Below are 24,004 nucleotides of genomic sequence, written 5' to 3' on the forward strand. Positions count from 1 at the left end.
CATTCATTTAAAGAGTGACTAGAAAAAATAACTATTTTTAGGAATAAAGAAATCCTAAAATCCATAACAGCTATTTGTATTTACTGGTACAAACTAATATATTATTGATGGATATTTCTACAATCCATATAATAAAAATACCTACCTTAATTTCAAATAATAATAGGCTCAGATGCTCAATAATGCAATGATACCAGAGAAGAAAAAGCCCCCCTCAGTTCAAAGGAAATCAAACATTATCTTCTGATTTTATTTGGGACAATCATGGGAAATACACTCTAAAATATGCTATCAAATATAGTCATAAACATTAGATGAAATATACGGAAAGGCCAAAACTCACGAGGGTACTGTCTCCTGGCACAGAAACTTTTAAAACTGTAAATAATATATAGCTGCAAACAGGAGAGTCATCCTACTTGGATACAGGCCATCACTGAGGGAAGTTCCTATGATTTACACTCAAGGCATACTGGAGATCTGGGTGTTGCAGCTAAGGTTCACCCAATTTTCTCACCAGATCCAAGGCAAGGAGATTTAAACTTGCTAAAACCAAATTCTTTTCCGAACATAATTCGTAGTAACAGGGTAAAACCAAGAGGATATGGCATATGTATATTACGTACACTCCCTGAATAAGATAGTAACATCAAATCCTTCAAGCAGATACAAAGATTTCATTTTAATCAGTTAAGGTTTACATTTCAAAAAACAATGTTGTCTGAACTAGCATTTTTATGATTTAGTTGTTTGTTAATCAAGAGGAAAAGGACCCACTCTGTTCTACTACAAAAGGTATTATTAGTCCATCATTTCCTGTGGTTTCACCAAGGACTCTGGAACCATAATCTTTTCTACGTACAATGATGTATCTCTTCAATAGAGAGATTTAAAGTTCTTCTGAACTGGGAATAAGCACATTTATTGGAATAATTTGGGATTCAGCTAATACCCATTCAAAGAGACAGTAAATTATTGTTCAGGCAAAGGGAGAGCCTTAATTGATAGTGAATAAATTATCAGCTGCACCAAGTTTGGGTACAGCACAAGTTCAGCATTTCTATTATCTGAAAAGTGAGTGGAAACATCTCTATATTTTCATGAGGAAAACATCTATTACCAAGTTTTCTGTTTTTACAATCTGTACTATGCCTACATAAAAAAAGGAAAGTATGCAAAAGATATGCCATATCCCAAGGTAAAAATGTGAAAGAATTAAGACAGGAGGAGAGGAGAGATGGCATGTTAGTTAGGTTCATATGCACAAAAATGTCTGCTGAGCAGATCACACCCCACTGTGAGAAAGTCTGGCGGCCTACAGATTTTCAAAACTGAGTCACACAAACACCAGAATCAGAATGACAATGATAGTTCTTAGATATTTAATAAATACATAAAGTAAAAAGCATGACACAAAAGTTACAACAAATAAAACTGTTCTTACTATCAAAGCTTAGAAAAGAAGACAGACTGAGGCTTATGGAAAAAACCTCGTCTTGATGCTGCATGATAAAGAAAAGTTGATATACTTAACTTTAAGATATTATTTCAGATCAAATTAATATTAAGAGTAATTGGTAGATAACTCTAGATATTTATTTAAGGGAATTATAAGCAGAAATTGTAAAATAATATAAATATAACTAATATTGAAAAGAAATGTAGTTTTATAGAATTCAGGAAACTGCTCTCATGCACTCTCATCAAGATTAAAGCAAACCAGGCAAGTATTATTCAACACAAATTTAAATTTATGGGAATACTAACAACTCTCTGAGTAGTCATTTATAACTGTGTGTTTGCTTATGTTTAGTCCTCCCCACTGCCCCAAATTAATGTAAAAATGTAAGTATATTTTATATAGGTTATTGAAATAATGCCAAGTGTGAAAAGCAATCACTAAAAATAAGTATATTAAGTAATAATAAAAACAGTGGTGCTGTTAAGAGGTAATCCACAGAATTTCAAAAAAATTATCTAAATTACAGATGAAATATGAGCTCTGACTCATATAGAAATAAACTTCCTTTTTTACTTTAGCATCTATGTAACATTAGTTACATAGCCCCAAACATTAGTTTGAAGAGAAGGCAGAAAACCTTACTGGATGTTAGATTTGGAGGCAGGATAAATGAGTTCTAGCTTCTTTGAAAATAAACACATGCATAATTTAGTACACTGGGCCAAATAACATCCCCCATACATACCACTCCATTGTGGTGGACCTAAGAACAGATTATTAGAAATTAATGGACTTCAAACAATTGCAAAGACAGACACACAAAAAGATACATTGGAAATCACAAGGTCTCCTACTTTTTACAAATTTGATTACATGATTTTACAAAATAAGTTTCAAGAGATTTGATTCAAGTTTTACAAAATATAGTTTTATGACAACTTCATAAACTTCTCCATCTCTAATTTTTTTTCATACTTCTGAACACACTATATGTTTTGCCTAGAAAACATTTCCTTAATAAAAATCATTAATCTGTCTTTTTATTCTTCCTCTAAAAAAATGTATCTTCTATAAAATCAATCTTGGTTGTCTAAAAGGTTCCACACTGGGAGTTAGATTCTTGAGTATATGAATCTTGAGTATAAGTTCCCAAAGCATGTTTTTTGTAATGCCTGTGAATTTTTTTTGTTTTAGGTAATTTAATTGAGGAAAGACCTTGCCTAATTTGATGTTTTAAAAGCAATTAGAATAAAAAGCAGTAATAATAAAGTTTAAAAAACAAACTCAATCAAGTTAATACAGACAACTCTCAGTTACAGATATTCAGGTGAGAGGGCAGCAGTATGGACTAACAAATGTCAAGAGTATTTATAAACTTATAAATTCAGAGAACTCAGAGAGACCCTGAGAATATTTTGGTATGAGGTGAAGGTGAGTGGTAACAGTGGAGAAAAAGAGAGTCAAGGAACAAACTAGGGGTCCTCAAGACCTTCCATCATCTGTATACTAACTGTAACTACAACTCATTCTGGCAGCATTAAAAAACGACAATGTTGCTGTGCCCCAGATGTTTTTATTAAAAATCCATAGAATTTGGAAATGTAATCTTTTCATGAAATAAGATAAATCAGCATCATACTAGTTTCAGTGGAACTAGCATTGTGTTTCCACAACAGTAATTATGACTGTATACTTGTTTACATACCTGTTGTCACACCAGACTGTAAGATTTCTGAGGGCAGAAACCATACCTTTATATCTAAATATCCTGAGCAGAGACCAGTGCTGACATAACAATGTTTACTGAATATATGAATGAGTGAATGAATGAACATCAGCAGTGAAAAAGATACAGGTAAGTCAAATACCTAATTGAAAATGAGTTAAATTCTTCAGAAGAATGCTACGATTAACTGGGGCTTTTGTTTTGCTACACTATCATGAGTATGCAAAAACTAGGAAGAAGAAAAGTAACCCCAAATGAATAAGGTGGCAAAGAGATAACTGTCATATTAGAAAACTCAGAATTAACTGTATTTGCATTTTATTGTGATAATTATTAAGATATGACCAAAAAACAAGGTGATTTAAATAAAATATCAGATCTTAAAACGTTGCAAGTCGTTTGTGCTCTCAGGTACCGAATGACAAATTTTATACTTTAGCCAAGAAAGAAAATGTATTTCAAAATAAATAGATTTTTCATTATGTATATTCTGAAAATGCTTATTATACATTACAGAATTCATGATTATATTTAAATTACTACTTCTGAATTGTAATAAAAACAACATTGATAGTGGTCTCTAAGATTCAGTAAGTGAAATATTATGCAACTATTATTTTTTATTCTAAAACAAATAGCCAGAAGATTTTGTATGAATTTTCATTAATTTAATATAAGACTTTTTAATAATAAGAAAAGCCTTGACAAGTTTTTCAATTATACTGAAATAATGTAAAACACAGTACACTGGGCCAAACTAGTTCTCCATAAATTTGAACATTCTGCTTAAGGAAGGTTCACATGAATGTATGTAGTTGTCGTCCATGAAACTGACCTCAAAAGATTCAAAAGAAAAAATAGATCACAATGCCTGAATAGAAATAAAAGTTACCTTGCCTTCGTAGTTCATTTTTAACAGCTTCAACACCTCCTGTTTTTTCAATGAAGTCATATATAACTTTTGATGTTTCTCTGTCTTTAAGTTGTGCCTCTGAGATTCCACACAGATCAAAAAGATTCTTCAATTCTGGATCCAAATTATTCAGCTACAACAGACAAAATAACTGCTAACTATAAAACCTATGTCAAATTTTTTACAATAGCAAGTTGAAATATTATTCTCATATCTATGCCCTTTATGAAATTATTTTTTGTTTATAAATTTTTAATATAGTTAGATTATTTATATGCTAACTAAACTGTCTTACAAAAAACAGAAAAGATAAGAACAAAGAATACGTTTTATATTTTATCTCATCTCTTTGTTCCCTACCTTTAAAAGGAAGGCATCGCATTTAAATTTTTACTAATCCTTTCATGACTCAGACATCTCTAATGCTCACCTACTATTCCACCTTGTCCGAAATAAGATTTAGATATAATCACAAATAACCACAAAAAAAGTAAATCATTTGAAAATTTGAGGTCAAGGACCTCTTTATGACCCAAGCACCCTGGTACAGTGCCCAACACAAAAAGGCACTCAAAAACATTGTGGTGTTAACATTGTAGTTCTAACAAAAATAACCAAAATAATTTTTGACCCCAATCACAAATAATATTTCTTTTCAAAATAATTTTTCCAAACCCTGATTATCTGCCAAATGTTCAATATGTAACTTAGGTAACCAAGTTTCGACTATTTTGCTCACAATGCTATAAATTAATGAATGATGAAATTGCCAAAAAGAATAGTAGAATAAAAAGATCTAGATAATTTTAACAACTGGATATTCAGAATTTGATTATAGTACTTTCCAGTAATTTGGCATATATTCCCCTCGAATGATCATTTTGCAGAAATAATTTTCTTCTCTTGGCTTTCAAAACATAGAGTTTTTACATTATAGTAGATAAAGCCAAGGAGTTAAAAAAAACTTTCTCTTTAGAGACTTAGCCATCAATGATAGAACAATCTATGATTTAAAACCTCAGTGGAATATGAACATAAATACAAGCACATTCCAATAAACACTAGAGTTACCAAAAATGAATAAGAATAAAAGTCTAAAGATAGGCCATGACATTCCCACATATTTAGAATAATAATGTTTATGGCTTGAAAAGACACTTACATCAAAGCCAGTATTCGGATCCCAACCAACATGTCCAATGTGCCTAAAGCAGTAGATAGAAAAATATAGAAAAATAAAATGCATAAATGGCATTAAAAATCTAATATATATGAAATCCAATCCACTCAGTGAATTTTTGGCCTGAACTAATAGTTCTCATAGACATAACCATATTGAGGGAAAAACTGTACAAGCAGTCAAGGAACCAGGATTCTAGCCCAGGCTCTGCTACTAATTGAGCCTTAACATTTTTGCACAATCTTTCTGAGTATCCATTTCCTTAACTGACAAACTAGCATAAGAACACAAGCATTATATGTATGAGAGTACAGGAGTTTTGTAATGAAGTAATGAAATAATGGATAAGAGAATGCTTGAAATATGTCAAATAAATACCAAAGGTTTGATGCCTACTATAGACTGAGTGTGTCTTCCGAAAATTCCTATCTTGAGACCTAATCCCCAATGTGATAGTTCTTGGAGATGAGGATTTGGGGAGGTCTTGAGAGTGGATTCCTCAGGAATGGGATTGGTGCCCTTAAGAAAGAGGCCCTGGAGAGCTCTCTCGCCCTCTTCCAACATGTGAGGACACAGTGAGAAGATGGCTGTCTATGAACCAAGAAGTGGAACCTCACAAGACACCGAATCTTGCCTGCCTCTTCCTTTCCCACAGCCTCCAGAACTGTGAGAAATAAATTTCTGTTGTTTATAAGCTACCCAGTCTATAGTATTCTGTTAGCAGCCCAAACAGATTAGGACAATGCTTTTAGGCAATTTCCAAATATAATTTATAGGGAAAAGTGAGATTTCATTTTCATGTCCAACAATTAGTTGAAAAAACAACTCTAATTTTTCTTTTCTCATGGGTGGAAAAGTAAATAAACTAAGATTAATAAAACGTCTATTGAGCAATAGCCTTTAAAAAACTCCAACAAAATTTATAGCTAAAAAGGTATGCAAGTGATAAATATAAGGGTTCTCCCAAAAAGCAAACCAAACTTTCTAACAATTTAAAAAATCAAGAGCAGAAATGAGCAAATCAAAAGTAAAGATAAGAATAATAAAAGAACTGTCTTACTGGAAATTGCTTGGTGTTCCAATATCTGCCTTAGTTAATCTCTTCTTTTTAGCTTTTCCTTTTTTCTTTTCTTTGGTATGGGAGATGTTGTTGACTTGTGGCCCATAAAATCTATTTGTTGTAATTTCTGGATTTTTTATGTCAACTGTTGCCATGGGTAGATTAGGACCTGCAAATAAAGTCAAAATAATATAAAAGGGATATAATTTAAGATAACAATTATTACAATCATAATTTATAATTTAAATATTTTTTTTCTGCAGTAGGACCACTTCATTACTATAAATTATTTAAATTTTAAACGTGCATGTTAATTTTTTATAAATAATTTCAAAAATTCCTAAATTTCCAAAGTCTATAATAAATTCTTAAACAAATTAGCATAGATACATTATTTCAAAGCAAACTCTTTTTATAACATTAAATCTCATGAAGAATATAAATTTTCAACAAGAATTTAAATTTAATTGATCTGATCCATCAAATTTTGACTATAACAGCCTCACATCCAACACATTACTCATTGGTAAAGTGGCATATATTACATAGGAAGAGTAAAAGAAGCATCTACTTTGTTTTAAATCTAGTAAAGAAGTCTAGTCTTCTTTATTCCAACTTTATTAGTCTATGACGAAAAAAAACTTATACAAATATTACTACCATTTTTTTCCAAAACTGTCATACTTAAGTCTAGAAGTATTCTCCCCATTATTATACATACACTTTGGCTATCAGAAGTACAGAGCTCAAAAATTTTAAATAGAAAAATTCTCAAAACATTCCATCTTCCACAAGGATCAACAGTAAAAAGATCTCAGGCATCTTCAGGTATTATTAATAGCATCTTCAGGAATGACACTAAACGTAGCACACAAAAATTTGTTTTATAATTCACAAAAGTATTTTGGTCTTAAAAGTATGAGAGTCTGAACGAAATATATTCATCTTAAAAATTCCTTAAAAAATTTAACCAAAGGGCAACACACGTTCCTTAGAGATCCCATTTTAACATATGATTCTCTGACATAACTTCCTATTAGACCAAATTCCTCTGAGATGATTATATTAATGACGACTTTTAAAATACTGTATAAAATATAATCACTACTGTGCAGAGAAACAGTCAGCATAGCAGGCCTGAGACTGCTATCTTTAGAAAGGCCTGCTTTGCAAGGTTGGCCCTTAGCTGGCATCTAGGATCTAGGATTTCAAGAGGGTTCCCATTATCCCGATAAGATGGGCTCATTGTGTCTCAACTATTTGTGCTAACAGTGTGGTTTATGCTGAATACTTGCTTTCCCTCTGGGAGTCTAGAATCTTGGTATGTCCTAGACAGAAGATGCCCACGTGACTAGCCCTCAATAAACCCTAGGCACTGAGCTTCTCCTTTAGACAACATTTCATGTGTGTTGCAACAATTCATTGCTGGAGACATTAAGCATATCCCCTGTGACCAATGAGAGAATACTCTTGGAAGCTTGTGTGTAGTTTCCCCCAGACTTAACCCCATGTGTCTTTCCCTTTTGTTAATTTTTGTTTTATATCCTTTCACTGTAATAAATCTTTGCCATGAGTACCACTATGTGCTCAGTCCTGTGAGCCCTAATGAATCACCAGCTGGAGGGGTGGTCTGTGGAATCCCCAACACAAGCATAGAATGGCAGACAGAAATCCCAAGACATTACAGGCTAATGTATATTGAGTGATCACTAAATGCCAACTTGACTATAATTCTTCAATTATGCTGAAAACCTCAAATGCATCCTATTCATAAAAGTTGTCTGAAATAAAATATTTACCTATATGGGAAATTATATATAACTAATTTTCTCTCCCTCAACTCTACTATTAAAGACGAAATAGAGTTAAAATAAAATTATAAATGCCATCTGCCACTTTATCAGACAAACAATTTTGAAAGAGGTGCAAAATTCAGCTATTTTCCCTTAATATTCAAAGTCTAATTACATAAGTATAATATGTAAATGTCTAAAGTTCTATTTATAATTTCACACAAAATTCCATGGGAAGTTGCTCATATTGGCAAGAAATAAAAATTCTTCTTGGAAAAAATGGAAGCTAGTGAACAATACGGATAAAACCTTTAAAAGTTGATTCAGTGTCAAGGAATAATCTGAAAATAACTGGATCAAAAGTTAAAGGTTAGTTAAGCAATATAGAAGGCTTATTAAATAGTAGATAAAGAACTGGATTTTCAAATTGGTTCAGATTCAAGATTTCAGAATTCACTGTAGTTTCACAAAATAAGGGACTTATTAAAAATATCCAGAATTTGAGCGTTAGAGGGTTGAATTGGGGTGATACTAATATCTTCATAGACTTAATCTAGTGTTATGTTTTCACTTCTCATTCTTCCCTTTCTGCTTTCTCTCTTCTTATAGTTCACCATTACCAATCATCACCAGCAACACCGTCCAAATTAAGATGCTGCAAATTATTACTCTCTTATCTTTACACTTAATAACATTTAAGAACTTCCTTAAGAGAGATTTAGGTAAGTCAGAGTTAGGCACTCTCTTTATACATGTCATCCTTCCTGAAATAGGTGTCCAAATAGTAATAATGAAGGAACAACCAGATTCACCAATAAAAAATAACAAAAAATTTGGGAATTCCCTGGCGGTGCAGTGGTTAGGACTCTACGCTTCCACTGCAGGGGGCCCGGGTTCGATCCCTGGTCAGGGAACTAAGATCCCTCGAGCCATGTGGAATGCCAAAAAAATGAAAACAAAAATTTAAAAATTATAATTAGTTTTTAGGAAAAAAACAAAAATAAAAACCTTTTGATGCTACTTTAGTTTACATAAAAGTAACCAATTATACTATGGATATCCTAAATGGTATAGAGTTGGTAAGGTTAATAGTTTAATAGTTTAAATTATCCAAACCAGTAAATTCTTTTCTGGGAAACAATAAAGTTAAGGTTCTTATAAGCCTGATTTATAACTCACTAGAGAAAATAACTCAGCCATCTCTGAAGAAAGCTCAAGGATGAAGAGGACAGGAATAAAATATAAGTGATACACAGAATGAATACCAAAGCTTCCCCTCCTCTCTCTACCCAAAAATCAGGTGTGGATATATTGTTATGCATCCACCAAGCAGTTCATAAAGCTGTGGCATTAGCTCCTTAGTGTCATTACACATGAACTTCATTAGTACTGGTTAAAACATTATTTAATTAAGTCTACATAGAAAAATCCAGATTATAGAGATGTACAGAAAATTGATATTAGCTGGGAAATTAGAGAGCTTTTCTAAATCTTTCATTTTACAGATAAAAACTAAGGACAAGAAGAGTCAGGTGACCTGTCTGAAGTCACACAACTAGTGACAAAGGGAAAGGTGGACTCTGATATCTCGGTTCCTACTCCACTACTCTTTCTATTAACTATTATAACTTTGTTCACAAAAGTTAAACGACACGGTGATTGATAATGCTAACTTTACAAATGTTATATTTTATTTCTTTACCAATTTATCAGTTCTCTTAGTTTGCAGTCCAACAGTTCATCATTCAAGAAATACTTATGAATAACTTTCAAAATTTAGAAAAAAGGCTTTTTACACACTTAAGAGATTAGGTATTTGGATATTTCTGTTGACAAGAGTCATTTACTTTACAGTTTGAAGATGTTAGGAAATAACTTTAAAATAATGTTCTAAAGCCCAATTAAATATTTGTTTCAAAAGTGACAGACCAAAAAAGTGATAAGTTGTATAAGGCACAGAGTCATTTTTTAATAAAGTTTATGAAAGATATGGTAACGGAAATACTCAAATCATTTCTAGTAAAGTTTAATTATTCCATTTCTGAAATTACGCTCATCCTAAGAACATGTACTAAGTAAATAGATAATAAAGGGGACTGTTTCTCTTCTTTTTCAAAAAGCAGTCAAATGACAAATTACCTTCTTCTTAAGGACAACTGTCAGAGAAAAGATTTTTTAATATTCTCACTGAACAGCATTTCTAGTTAATTTTAAAACTAAAAGAACAAACTGAAGTCTTCCCCTTAATTACATAAAAAGCAGAGAGCTCTCACCAAGGTAAAATAGTTGAGAAATAGCGGGCCTAGAGGCCTCTAATGTCAAGCAGTCATGAAGCTGAGAACAAATCACTGGAAAGCATCTAAGCTAAAAGGTAAGACTGACCAATAAAGAAAAAAAAGAAAAATATATGGATTAGGAGTTAATGAGGAAGACACTGAATTGTATTTCAGGAATATATGTTACTTCTACATAAAGTGTCTTTTTAATAGTTACAATTTGAAAAGGTTTGCTAAACTGATCTTCTAAATGAGGATCTGGGACAAAGCTCCTGCATGGACACTGCTAGGCAGTTAAGGTGTCCACTGCCACCTAGTGGCAGTGCAGCAAACGCAAAAAAGTAACATGGCACCTGCAAAATAGTGGTCTCCACACCATGAGGAGAGCAAGGCAACCGACTGCACAGCAGGAGAAAATATTAAAACTTCTATTAATAATTATTTTATGTATATTTTAAAAATAAATAAGTATGCAAATATTGTCAAGACATGCTGTATAATTTCGCATTTTAACAACGCCATTTTTTTAAACTCTCCTTTTATTTAACGAAAAAAAGTTTGGGACCACTGTATCAAAGGGTTAAAACTTTAGATCTAAAGATTTGAAACCAAGAACAAACTCAGAGAAAGAAACTGCATTTAATTATGAGTATCTCTCTTACTATGGTAATAAAATCGTAAGACACCATTGTCACAAAAAGAATATCCAAATTCTATCTATTATGGATTAGGTGCCTTTTCAAAAATATATGTTATATGTATTGAAAAGATTAAATTTAAAAAAAATCATGAAGTATTTACATCCTTAACTTTAATTATATTATTTGTACAACATCTACACTTTAAAATCTCAGGTTACTTTCCCCAAAGATGCTACCGCTAGGAAGCCTTCTGCACTGGTATTTAATATATGCTCACAGAATGCCAAATAGTTTAACAAATTGAAAAAGACATTAAAATATTGAGCACACAACAAGGGGAAAAAATTCTAACGCCACGTTAAAGGTTCACAGATGAAGGACTTCTGGCTCAGCTGCTTCTGCTTTCTTTGTTTCTGTGACATACTAGCTGCACACCTCAAGGCATGTTACTTACTCTCTCCAGGTCTCAGTTTTTCCTTCAAAAGCATCTTGACACACCACAGTGGTTAAGGGGGCGGGCTCTTGAGTTAGAACACTGGAGACTGAATCTTGCTCCACTTTCCTAGTTTTGTGACCCTGAGCAAGTTACCTATTTGTGCCTGTTTACTCATCTGAAGTAGGGATAATAGCAGCTACTTCATATGGTTTCTGGACAGTGCCTGGCAGGTAGTAAATGATCATTAAACACTAGCTGCTATTGTTATCACTGTCACTGTCTTCATCATGATAACTGTACTGATTAAGCACCATGCTAAACACTTGGATTACTTCATTTATCTCCAAGCAGCCTTATAACGTAAGTATTAAAAATTTCCATTTAAAAGAGAAAGTCAAAGTATACAACACTTGGCACATGGTAAGCACTACTGAAGGTAGAGTCAGATTTTTTTAAATTATACTAAAGTAAATAAACCAAAATTTAATACAGCAATATTTGGTTCATGTTTTTGTATCAGGAAAACAAATTTAAGGACAAAATCAGAAGGCAATATATTGGTTTAAAAGAAAAAATACCCAACAACCACTAACAGTTGTCATATATTAAGGACTCTGTACTATATTAAGTGTTTCCCTGAATAATCATTCTAAATTCTGATGAGAGAATTTGAGATGCCTTTAAAAAGCAGCAGCTATATTCCCGATTATAACAATGGCTCCTGAGCAATAGATAATAGATAATAGCAATAGATAATAACTAATAACTTTACCATCATAGGGTCAGGGGTCCCATTTCAATCTGATGAAATCCACAGATCCTCTCTCCCCAGAGAAAAGAACATATATACTTATAATATTGGGCACAAAGTTTCAGCGAGGGTTTATGGGGCCCAGGATGAGACTCTATGCCCTAGAGATCTGGGACCTTGGTATTCTGCTTTTATTCTCTGGTATAAATATTTATATTTTAAATAAATGAATCCACATTACTTCAAGTATTCATTAGCAAATTAAGGAGAATTATGTACAGCTACTATGTGTTCTAAACACACCAGCACAGTAAGCACAGCTACTATTTGTTTAAACACACCAGAATAGTTAAGTGTTCATTCTGAAAGGGGCTAGTTTTATATTCCCCGTGTGAAATAATCTTTTGAAATAAGAAAAAAAAAGACTAACATGAAAGTAGGAAATGAACAAATATGTTAAATAAAATTTACCACTTTTAAGGAAGACATTAAGACCAGGTTGTACAATTTCTAAACTTAAACAACTGTGAATAAGGAATTAAGATATAAGTAATAGTGATATTCACCCTATATAGTCCTCCCTCATCCTAGAAAAAAGCCAAAGAATAGTACATTTCTAAGTCCCATCTGTTATTTATTTTAAAATAAGAACACAATAAACTACAGTATTTAATCATAGATATTAAATACTAGGTATTAATGTATGATACATGTTTCCACAAGGATTAAATTATAATCTAAAATCTTTTTGATCAATAATTATCGAAGAGCTTACCGTTTGGGGGGTCTCGTCTTTTCTCTGTTAGGAAATAAATTAAAGGAATATTATTAGACATATGCAATACAAAAATCAACATAAAAAAAATCAACTCATCTAAACTGTCTTATTCCTACGTCCATATATAGGTGGTTAACAAGTTTCTCTGAAGAACTGACATCTGAGCAGACATTTGAATAAAGCAAGAAAGGGAACAACATATTGAAAGGCCCTCAGGAGGGAATAGCATGAAGGAACACCATAATACCGGACTGCAGTGAGCCAAAAGAAGAGTGGAAGGAGAGAAGTCAGAAGGAGAACCAGGGAACTGGAGTGCATAGGGTCCCACAGGTCATGGGTTAAGGAATATAGATTGTGTTCTATATATGATAGGAAGCTCTTATAGGTTTTTGAATAGGGGAAGTGACATGATCCAATCTATGTTTTTAAAAGTTTTGCCTGGTTACTATGCGGAAAAGAGCTACTAGGGGGCATACAGTGACAGCAGGGAGACGAGTGAGAGTTAGGATAGTCCAGATGACAGACAATGGTAGCTTGGATTAGGGTGGTAGCAACAGAGGTAGTGAGAAACAGATCCAGGACTTGTTTTTGAAGATAGAGAAAATGGGACTCACTGATAGGGTTTATGAAGAACCACTGTGAGCCAGACTGACAAGGCGGAGCCAATGCCTTTTACTGGGATGGGGAAGGCTAGAAGAGGAGTAGGAGCAGGTCTAACTGGGGCTTGGGGAACATGGATCAAGTGTTCTGCTCACACATACTAGGTTTGAAGGCTATTCTGACACCCAACTGGAGCACACAAGTCTGAAAGTCAGGGGCGAGGTCAACAGGATAGATAAAACTTTGGGAGTCAGCAGTATATAGACAGTGTTCAAAGCTATGGGACTGAATGAAAGCATAAAGATAATGAAAATACCTAGAGATGCCTGAGCTATGGGGCAGACCAAAATAATACTTAGAAGCTGTAGCCAATTAAGTAGGAGTAATACCAGGAGAACTTCTATTAACCCTTTGCATTCATGCTCTTACATACCAGGTTTGACACAATTTTGGTTTCAAGAAAGCTCAGAACTGGTTGAAGAATTTTCAACAAATATAATTTCCACAGATTTTTCTAATACAAAATTTTCCAAAATTATAAGACAAATACCCATAAATAATAATATAATAAAATATTTAGTTTCTAAACAGCCACAATCCTAAAATTAATAGGATTTAATTGAGGGACAAGTTGAAAATCCTGGCAATGGGAAATATAAATGTATTACTCCATCTGGTGGTCTGATGAAGTAATTTTCTGAAACATTTGATGTAAGCACGCCCTATCTAATGTCAATGAATGTCAAATCTCCAATTTCCAAGGTGATGTTACCTCTGCATCCACAGAGGAAATACTTCTTAAATTGGCAGTGAAACAAATATGGAAATATGTAAAGTTCAGAGTATAAGTTCTAAAAAGCAATTACTTAGAAACATGACACTATCCTGGCTTGAGAGCCATTCTTATGAAAAAAAGAGAAGGTTTGGTTGAACTAAGAAGAATGGGAGTTAATGGTGTGATGTATTTGCTAGAAACATTAGCAGAACAGTGTTTAATCATATTAGGGGACGTTTTTAGTATCACAGTACTAGTCATACTACTGTTGGATTACTGTGTTCAAATCTGGACATCATATTTGGGCTGGACCATTTTCTCAAATCTGGATCATTTGAAGAAGACATAAAAATGTACAGGGCATTCAGAGCACAGTATATAGTGCTCTGCGTACAGTATGATGAGTCTGTAAGTTATACGGTATGATGAGTCTATAAATCATATCATGTGAGGAATAAGAAACTGGAACTGGTTAAGCTAAAGAAGTGTAGGCCTAAGGAGGGCACGGTAGATGGCTTCCAACATTAAATGGCTAATGGAAGGAAAAGAAAACACTAATTCTTTGTTGCTCCAAAAGTTGGACCCCATGCATCTAAGTTAAAGAGAGGCAAGGTTGCAGGTTGACTAGCATGAAGGGGCTACCCAACAATGAATCAGCTGTCTCCCGTATGTTGTGATCTTTCTGCTTCTGAAAACACTATGCCTAAAAGCTTAGGAACTGTATAAAACAGAATTCCCATACCAGTTAAAAGACACCTTCAAGTGACCTACCTATTTCAAAAGTCAATTATTCTATATTTTAAGAAGTATTTTTTACTCTTTTTTTTTTATTGAAAACGTCACACAGTTTGACTAAAAGAAGTCCCAGGGAGCCCCTGGCCTGGCACCACAACATGTCATTGAAATAAGAACTGAACCGTGAATTATTCCACAGAATTAAATTCTTCCACAGCATGGAATCAAGTGGTAAACACCCTTGGCCCCAAAAAGAAGTAACAAAAAACAATAGGCTCCTAATAATTCTCCTATTCACTCATTACAAGGGGGATATATAAGATGGCAGTAAATGAGGCAACAACTTAGTTCATTTTATTTTCATTTTTACATTACCTTCCTCTCGGAAACCCATTAAAATAACAATAAACATATATAATATGTAACACATATGTTTACATTTCTGTTTTCAGGATCCAGTGCCTTCCTTTTTCATGACTTATTCCCTCCTATTGGTAAAGCACATCCTTGAATACAGTCATTTTCAGACTGGGGTAACATGTATACCTGGATGTACAGACTTTTCAAGCAATATATGGGCATGGTTAGTTTTAAGGGGATTTATTTGCTTATCTCAACTCCCATATGTTATTTCTCCTAAAAGTGATCTGCTTAAGAAGAAGATTTTGGAGAGGTTCACCTTTCCTAATCACCCTTCTCCCACGTTACAACAGAAAGGCCTGGTATGTGACAGCTGTCAAATAGTTCTACATCAATGAATTTAAAGCTTTACACTATCCTGCATCATTCTCTAATTGTCTTATATGTATTAAAGTCTCATGCATTAAACTAAGTTCCTTATGATTTTACAATATACAACATTAGGGACAAAATAGAGACAAGGCAATGTTTACAGATCTTGTTTGCAACTTCGCTTATTTGCTTGTAGGCTTGCCTAAAGTATTTGTTCACAAACTATAAAATATTTTTGTAAATGTAAGTTACAAATAATGTCATAAAAATGCAAATTTAAGAGTCAGTATATGTAAAATGTTATCAACAGAAAAGGTTATTGGAATGAGTTCTTTAACAAATCTGAAAAAAATCAGCTCTCAATAAATAGTACTTCTTGTAAGGTAAGGATGAGCAACCTGTTTTTTGTAAAGGGCCAGATATGCGTCACATAGTCTTTGTCATAACTAGACAACTGTGTTGTAGAAAAAAAGCAGCCAAAGACAATATGTAAACCAACAAGCATAGCTGTTTTTCAATAAAACTTTATTTACAAAAACGGATGGCAGGCCAGATCTGCCCCATGAGCCATAGCCAGCTCCTGTTTAAAGGAATTATTTTTTAAAAAGTTTACCAGATTTCCTTTGTCGCCGACCCAACAAGTCCGTAACTGCTTTTCGAAATTTTTTTGCTTCTTCTTCATTGGCAAAATTAAGGGCAACTTGACAGGTCTGAAAGGCAAAAAGCATAGAGAAGGTAGAGTAAAAGAGTACTATTAGAGAGGTTACCTATCACAGTAGATACTCAAATGTTAAACTGAATACTTCATCTTCAATTAAAAAAAACGAAATAGTAAATAGAATTTGATCCTTCAAAAGAGCTCTATAAACATTTGGATTTGAAAAGGCAAACATTGGAAACACTGACCAAACGCAGATCAACTCTTATCTATGTTTTTCAGGTATTATTTAAATTATAACCTTAATTCATGTAAATTATTAAAAGTGTGGAAACACACTGACATTATTATGGCATTTAGTCCACACTTTTATATATGTACATATATTCATATACAATCCAGAAAAATGTGAAAAATAACAAATAAGGAAGAAAATGCTTTTTGAAAAGATGGACATATCATCTAATCCAACCTTTTATTGCAGAAAATTTAGGAAATACAAATATGAAAACAAAAAAAATTAAAGTCACCCATAATCCAGTCACTCAGACAAGTCCTGTGAGTATATGGTATAAAAATCCTTCTAACATTGTCCCTAAGTATAGGCAATCAATTTTTAAAATTCTGTTTTTTCCCCTACTTATTGTATTTTAGTACTCTTCTAGATCATAAACTATTCTTTCACAAAATAGTGTGAACAGCAATATAATCTTCAATTTTTAAAAGTTACCATGGATTAGTGGTTTCACTTTTATAGATAAGAAAACTAAAACTCAAGAGGGGTTAAACTATTTGTCCAAAGTCACACAGAGGTAAAACTATCTGACTAAAGACAGAGAAGATGAAAAAACAAACCTCTTTTCTACATACCAAATTACATTTACAGTACTCTTTGAAACCTTTTTTTTTTTCCCTTAAAATCTTAGCCATTGGTTCCTACTAAGCCATAATATCTGTGAAGAGGCTTTTAAAAGTAAAATAATTCTTTATATTTTATACAGTGTTTACACAAAAAGCTCATAAATACTTTCCATAGACAAATGTAACAGTAATTACATTAAACAGGGCAATAAAGAAAATATGACTTACATCTCCAGCAAAGGTATGAAAATATCCTCTAGGACTATTATATACAAAGTTATTGTATAGCTCTTGTTCCCACAATAGTTTCCCATCCTAGAAAAAAGTAAAAGTTAAAGTAAGAACTACCAATAAGAAAACCTCTAGGAAAAAAATAAAAGCCACAAATAAAAACAAAGCAGATGGGACTTCCCTGGTGCCACAGTGGTTAACAATCCACCTGCCAATGCAGGGAACGTGGGTTCAGTCCCTGGTCCGGGAAGATCCCACATACCATGGAACAACTAAGCCCGTGCACCACAACTACTGAGCCTGCGCTCTAGCGCCCGCGAGCCACAACTACTGAGCCCACGCGCCACAACTACTGAAGGCCGTGCGCTCTAAGGCCTGCGTGCTGCAACCACTGAACCTGCATGCTGCAACTACTGAAGCCCGCGTGCCTAGAGCCCGTGCTCCGCAACAAGAGAAGCCAGGGCAATGAGAAGCCCACGGCCACAATGAAGAGTAGCCCCCACTCGCCACAACTAGAGAAAGCCCGCGTGCAGCAACGAAGACCCAATGCAGCCAAAAAAAAAAAAAAAAAAAAAAAGCAGATGACTCATGTTAAAGAAACTGTTTATATTAATACTAGCTTTTACATACACACAGACCACATATATGTATAATACATAAGTAATATATCACATAATTTAGTTAGTAACAGTAAATACTAGATGTTTCTTTCATAAAAATTACATATCAAGTGAGTTGAATTCAGTATGCTAAGATATAATCTCACTAGCCAAGCATTTCCAAATATAGTTACTTGGTCAAATACACAACCAAACACTTACTAGATCATCAACGTTAGACAGAAGGGGTAGGATACTTTTATACATGCACTGATTATCAATGCATAGTTCCATCAGCAGTACTTAGACTGTATGCTATCAAATATTACAGAAGGACTTCATTCTTTTCCTCAATTTTGTAGACGCTGGGAGGGTCAAATAAGCCTTCTCTGTACTGCTCATTAACAATCTTTGAATTCCTAAGTTTTGCAGAGTGGTCTCCTAATTAAACATTGGTATAAACAGTATCAATCAGGTGCAGAAGGAGACTGAGGATTAAAGTGCACCAAGGTTAAACTATGGTGAAGGGATCCATGGTGATTGTCGTATTGATAGCTGTAGTACAAGAAATATAATTAACCTTAATACCAAAGGTGGCTAATTGCAAGTATTTAGCAATGGCTATCTATAATTGGAGATGAATGGTTAGAGAAATATAATCATTGCCTTATTCTGAAATGCAAGGTTCTACATAGACCACAATTTTAAAATATTTTTAAATGTTGTACACACATTATGACCATTATAATGGAATCCCTTTCTTCTCAGTGGAGTTATATGTACATTTGATTTCTAAACAGTGCTTTTCCTTGGTGGTGAGAAATAAATATATCAAAGGACTTAGGAGTGTCTTTCAAACTATGTATGCGTTCCCCATCCCCCAGAATCACTGCCATAGTAAGTAAGCTACTGTTAGTAACAGGAGTATGCCACATCTCTCAGCTGTCTTGGGGTATGGAGAAGGGGATGTTACAAATTTCTAATGTACAAAGTGCAGTAACTTCAATCTCATTTAATCTCAGGGAAATACTCTGCAACAGATCCAGATGGTTATCCCATTTTACAAATAAGTAAGCCGGAGCCCAGAGAAGTAAAACAGTTTGAATACAATCTATCTAACCATAAGTATCGTCCAGGAGTTCAAACTCAGTTTTATTTTTCTGTAACTACAATCCCATTATACTTAGAGCCACATATGAATATTAAGCAAGGAGGCTTACCCACGGAAAAGATTTTAAAAGATAAAGGGAGACTTCATCTCAGCAAAAAAATTATTTTTACGGTGACTATCAGAGATGAATTCCTGACAAAGGGCATCCAATCTAAGACAAGGTGGATTTATGTTTAAGAGTGAGGGATACAAAGCTGTGAAAATCGGAACACACTTATGTTGAGAAACAAGATAAAATGGGTAGCAAATACATTATTATAGATATTGTATAATGCTTTAAACCCAGGCCAAAGTAAGTAAGTAAGTACACACCAGGCTAAATATACTTTTGTAGTTCTCTGAAAGAACTATATACACTAGTCTGTAATGGAGAGGATGGGATAAAAAGAGTATCATTAGAAAAGGAGAGAATGTGGGAAAAGCCCAAGACCCAAAGGAATAAAAACAGACAAACCAACAAGACCTTTAATGTGCAGACAGATAACATGGGGAACGATTCATGTTCTCGTTTAGGATGTATTCCCAATTTGGTCACAGTGCCCACGGTTCAATATCTAAAACCAAGCTTCACTCTTCTAGTATTAATTTAAGTAGAATATAAATATTATAAACAGGATAAACAAATCTATACTATTATAAATTACAATTGAGGTAGAAAACCCAATCACCTACAGTTTAAGTGGAAGCAAAATAAAACTCACCTTGATATCAAATATTCTTAAAAAATAAGATCTCTGTGGATTGTCCTTAACAAGACAAGCAACACCACTGCACTTCTTTGACCACATACAGTTCCGATCTGCTGCATATAACTGTACCACTGCTGAAGACATAGTCTGCAAAATAGAAAATTTATAGCCATTAGGTTCAAAATAACACTAGGATAACCATAGCTTCTGCTAACACCTTGACTGCAATCTCGTGAGAGACACTGAACCAGGACCCCCTGCCAACCTGTTCCTAAATTCTGGACCTGAAGAAATAAACATTTATTGTTATTTTAAACTACTTTTTGAAGTAATTTCTTATGTAGTAATAACTAATATAATAACTATACTAAAAATAATTATTGAAAGCTAACATTCGTTGAGGCTTAAAATGTGTAAGGGATGTGCTAATAAGCACTTTTAAATATTGGGCTGGCCAAAAAGTGCCTTCAGTTTTTAAGTAAAAATAAAAGACACATTTTTCATTTTCACCAAGAACTTTATTGAACAACGTATTCACCCTTTTATTCCATCTTCCCAAAACTTATCATCCTTTTAAGCAGAGAACTGTTCCAGGTGCCTTTTACAGTCTTCCAGGGAAGTGAAATTTTTTCCATTAAAAGAATTTTGTAAAGACAAAAATAAATGGAAATCTGAAGATGCAATGTCTGGTGAATATGGTGGATGAATCAGAACTTCCCAGCCAAGCTGTAACAGTTTTTGCCTGGTCATCAAAGAAACATGCGGTCTTGTGTTATGCTGATGAAAAGATTATGCATTTTCTGTTGACTAATTTTGGACGCTTTTCGTCTAGTGCTGCTTTCAGTTGGTCTAACTGGGGGCAGTACTTGTTGGAATTAATTGTTTGGTTTTCCGGAAGGAGCTCATGATAGAGGACTCCCTTCCAATCCCACCATATACACATCACCTTCCTCGGATGAAGACTGGCCTTTGGTGTGGCTGGTGGTGGTTCATTTCGCTTGCCCCACGATCTCTTCCGTTCCATGTTATTGTACAGTATCCACTTTTCATCACCCATCACAATTTGTTTTAAAAACGGAATGTTTTCATTACGTTTAAATAGAGAATCACATGTGGAAATATGGTCAAGTAGGTTTTTTTCCGCTTAACTTACGTGGAACCCAAACATCAAAGCGATGAACATAAACCAAGCTGGTGCAAATGATTTTCAATGCTTGATTTGGATATTTTGAGTATGTCGGCTATCTCCCGCGTGGTATAACATTCATTGTTCTCAATTAATGTCTCGATTTGATCGCTATCAACTTCAACTGGTCTACCTGACCATGGAGCATCATCCTGTGTGAAATCTAGAGCACGAAACTTTGCAAACCACTTTTGACACGTTCGATCAGTCACAGCACCTTCTCCATATGCTGCACAAATTTTTTTTGCATTTCGGTTGCGTTTTTACCTTTCTTGAAATAATAAAGCATAATATGGTGAAAATGTTGCTTTTTTTCTTCCATCTTCAACATTAAAATGGCTACACAAAAATTCACCAATTTTGATGTCTTTTTTTAAATGCACACTGATATGACAGCTGTCACATACAATCTAACAAAATTGTTTGCAATGAAGTTAAAGACAACTAAGTGCTACTAGAGCCATCTTATGGAAAAAACCAAACGAACCTTTTGGCCAACCCAATATAACTCAATTGTTATTACTATTATAACCTCACTTTATGCTTGAGAAACCCAAGGTTAAAGAGGATAAATAATTTGCCCAATATCACACAGCTGAGTGGCAGAGTTGAAATTCTAATCCACGCAATTTGTGACTTTAGATCCTGTATTCTTACTCCCTGTACTATATACTGTTTTCCAATAAAATGAACATTTGATCAACAAAGTAGTAGTATCAGTAAAGTCTGACTTCCATAAAGCAGTTAACCTCTTAAGTAAAGGTACTAAGTCAAACCTGAAAGCAAGATTTATGTTTACTAATTACAGCGCTGGACACTTTTAACATATTATCATATTGGAAGATAAATTCTAACATCTCCTTTTTTAAAAGAAATTAATTAATTAATTAATTTTTGGCTGTGCTGCGTCTTCGTTGCTGCACGCAGGCTTTCTCTAGTTGCAGTGAGCGGGGGCTACTCTTCGTTGTGGTGCACTGGCTTCTCACTGCGGTGGCTTCTCTTGCTGCGGAGCACAGGCTCTGGGCGCGCGGCCTTCAGTAGTTGTGGCTCGTGGGCTCTAGAGCGCGGGCTCAGTAGTTCTGTTTCGTGGGCTCTAGAGCGCAGGCTCAGTAGTTGTGGCGCACGGGCTTAGCTGCTCCGTGGCATGTGGGATCTTTCCGGACCAGGGCTCGAACCTGTGTCCCCTGCATTGGCAGGTGGATTCTTAACCACTGCGCCACCAGGGAAGCCCAAACATCTCCTTTTTTAAAGATGATAAAACTGAGGGGAAAAAAAGATTTAAAGTGAACTGCACCTGGCCATACAGCTTGCAAGCTATACTGAAGATATGGAAAGTGATTTGAGTGACGACTGTCCCAATTTTCCCAAGGATATACCTAACTAGTACTCTTTTAGATGCACAGTAAAGAAGCTAATTCATTACATACAACGGACACCTTAGAACGTGCATTAGGGTTTTCCAGTACACCACATTGCCACCTCCCTCATGATTACATCACGAACCAGTGGAAACTTTCATTTAACTCTAATTTAAGTTTCCCGTATATTATAATCTAGAATGTTAACTATTCAATCCCAGTTTCTGTAAGAGTAATACACCCATTACTGGTACAGCACTTACAAATCTTCTAAAAATGATACTTTTTTCTGATTCAGCAATCTCACTCCTAAATTAGAAATCATGGAAATAATTTAAAATAAAACCAAAAATTGTATTTTTAATATAAATATAAAAACCAAAATAGTTATATGAATATATATTAATTATGGTTTTTTTAAATAACCAGAAATAGGAGACAAGTGATTTGGTACATCAGTTCAATGAATACTGGGCACTGTAATAAAAAACAGACTACATTAAGATTTGGAGATGACACTGCTTTGGGTTACTTAACTATGCCTGCGGAATGCCCTCCTTTGACAAGAGAATTGCAAAGACCTATTCTACATGCGAGTCTTTTCTAATAATAATAAAGTCAGAAATGTAAGATCAGTGTACTGCTGGAGATCAGAATTTCAGAAGAACTTTCTTTCCCAGATAACAGTGATCGATGCTGTTTTTAACTTTGGCAGACCAAACTCATCTTTGAATTTCATAGACGGTCATGAACGGGACACAAAGCAGCAGGAAAAGTTCCACAAGAGCCATTTTAAAAATTATGAAGATAGCTTAGAAACTAGGATATTGGGTTTTAAAAAAGTCGATTGAAGAATGTGGGTGTGCCTCTGGCCTGCTCAGAACATACCAGTGTGCTGCAAGTGCACAGTCTCAGCATGACACCTCCACAGGCTCCCTGACCCTAAACCCCTAGCACTGAAACCATCAGAAAAATGGATTTTACATACATTATACAAAGATGTTAAAGACCAAGCTGAAACATTAAAAAATCAGATGAGAAAATTTGTTTTCCAAGGAAAATTCATATAAATTACAGCCCTTTTTAGTATGGTGCTGTCAAACTGCAGTCATTTCTTAAAAAAGCAATTGTAAACTAGATACCAAGAAAAAGTTCTAAGAATCTTACTTTACTTTTTAACTAGAAAATAAGAAGTTACAGCTTGCAAAAGAAAAAAATGTGCTATTAAATAGAGTGTGAAATTCCATTATGGAAATCCCCTTGCCAAAAGAACCAAATATTAACAATGTAAAACTGTCTGGATGTATACGTGAACTTAATAACAACAACAACAAAACCCCCCAATTCCCATTTAAACATTTACCTAAATTTAAAACAAAATCTAAAACATCTG

General features: G+C 34.1%; 1 protein-coding gene across 2 annotated transcripts in view; it reads right to left on the reverse strand.

Annotated features, from left to right (window-relative positions):
• Window positions 1–24,004, reverse strand: part of WASL (WASP like actin nucleation promoting factor) — a 65,281-nt gene that overhangs the window by 13,896 nt on the left and 27,381 nt on the right. For both annotated transcript variants that reach the window (XM_061198695.1, XM_061198694.1), the window contains exons 2-8: window positions 20,080–20,214; window positions 17,606–17,692; window positions 16,472–16,568; window positions 13,014–13,037; window positions 6,342–6,510; window positions 5,264–5,306; window positions 4,081–4,234 (exon numbers count right to left, since the gene is read on the reverse strand). In XM_061198695.1, the coding sequence (XP_061054678.1) occupies window positions 4,081–4,234; window positions 5,264–5,306; window positions 6,342–6,510; window positions 13,014–13,037; window positions 16,472–16,568; window positions 17,606–17,692; window positions 20,080–20,214 (709 nt within the window). The remainder of the gene's footprint in view (window positions 1–4,080; window positions 4,235–5,263; window positions 5,307–6,341; window positions 6,511–13,013; window positions 13,038–16,471; window positions 16,569–17,605; window positions 17,693–20,079; window positions 20,215–24,004) is intronic.

This window comes from Eubalaena glacialis, chromosome 8 (assembly GCF_028564815.1).
Source record: "Eubalaena glacialis isolate mEubGla1 chromosome 8, mEubGla1.1.hap2.+ XY, whole genome shotgun sequence".
In the NCBI taxonomy this organism is placed as follows: Eukaryota; Metazoa; Chordata; class Mammalia; order Artiodactyla; family Balaenidae; genus Eubalaena; species Eubalaena glacialis.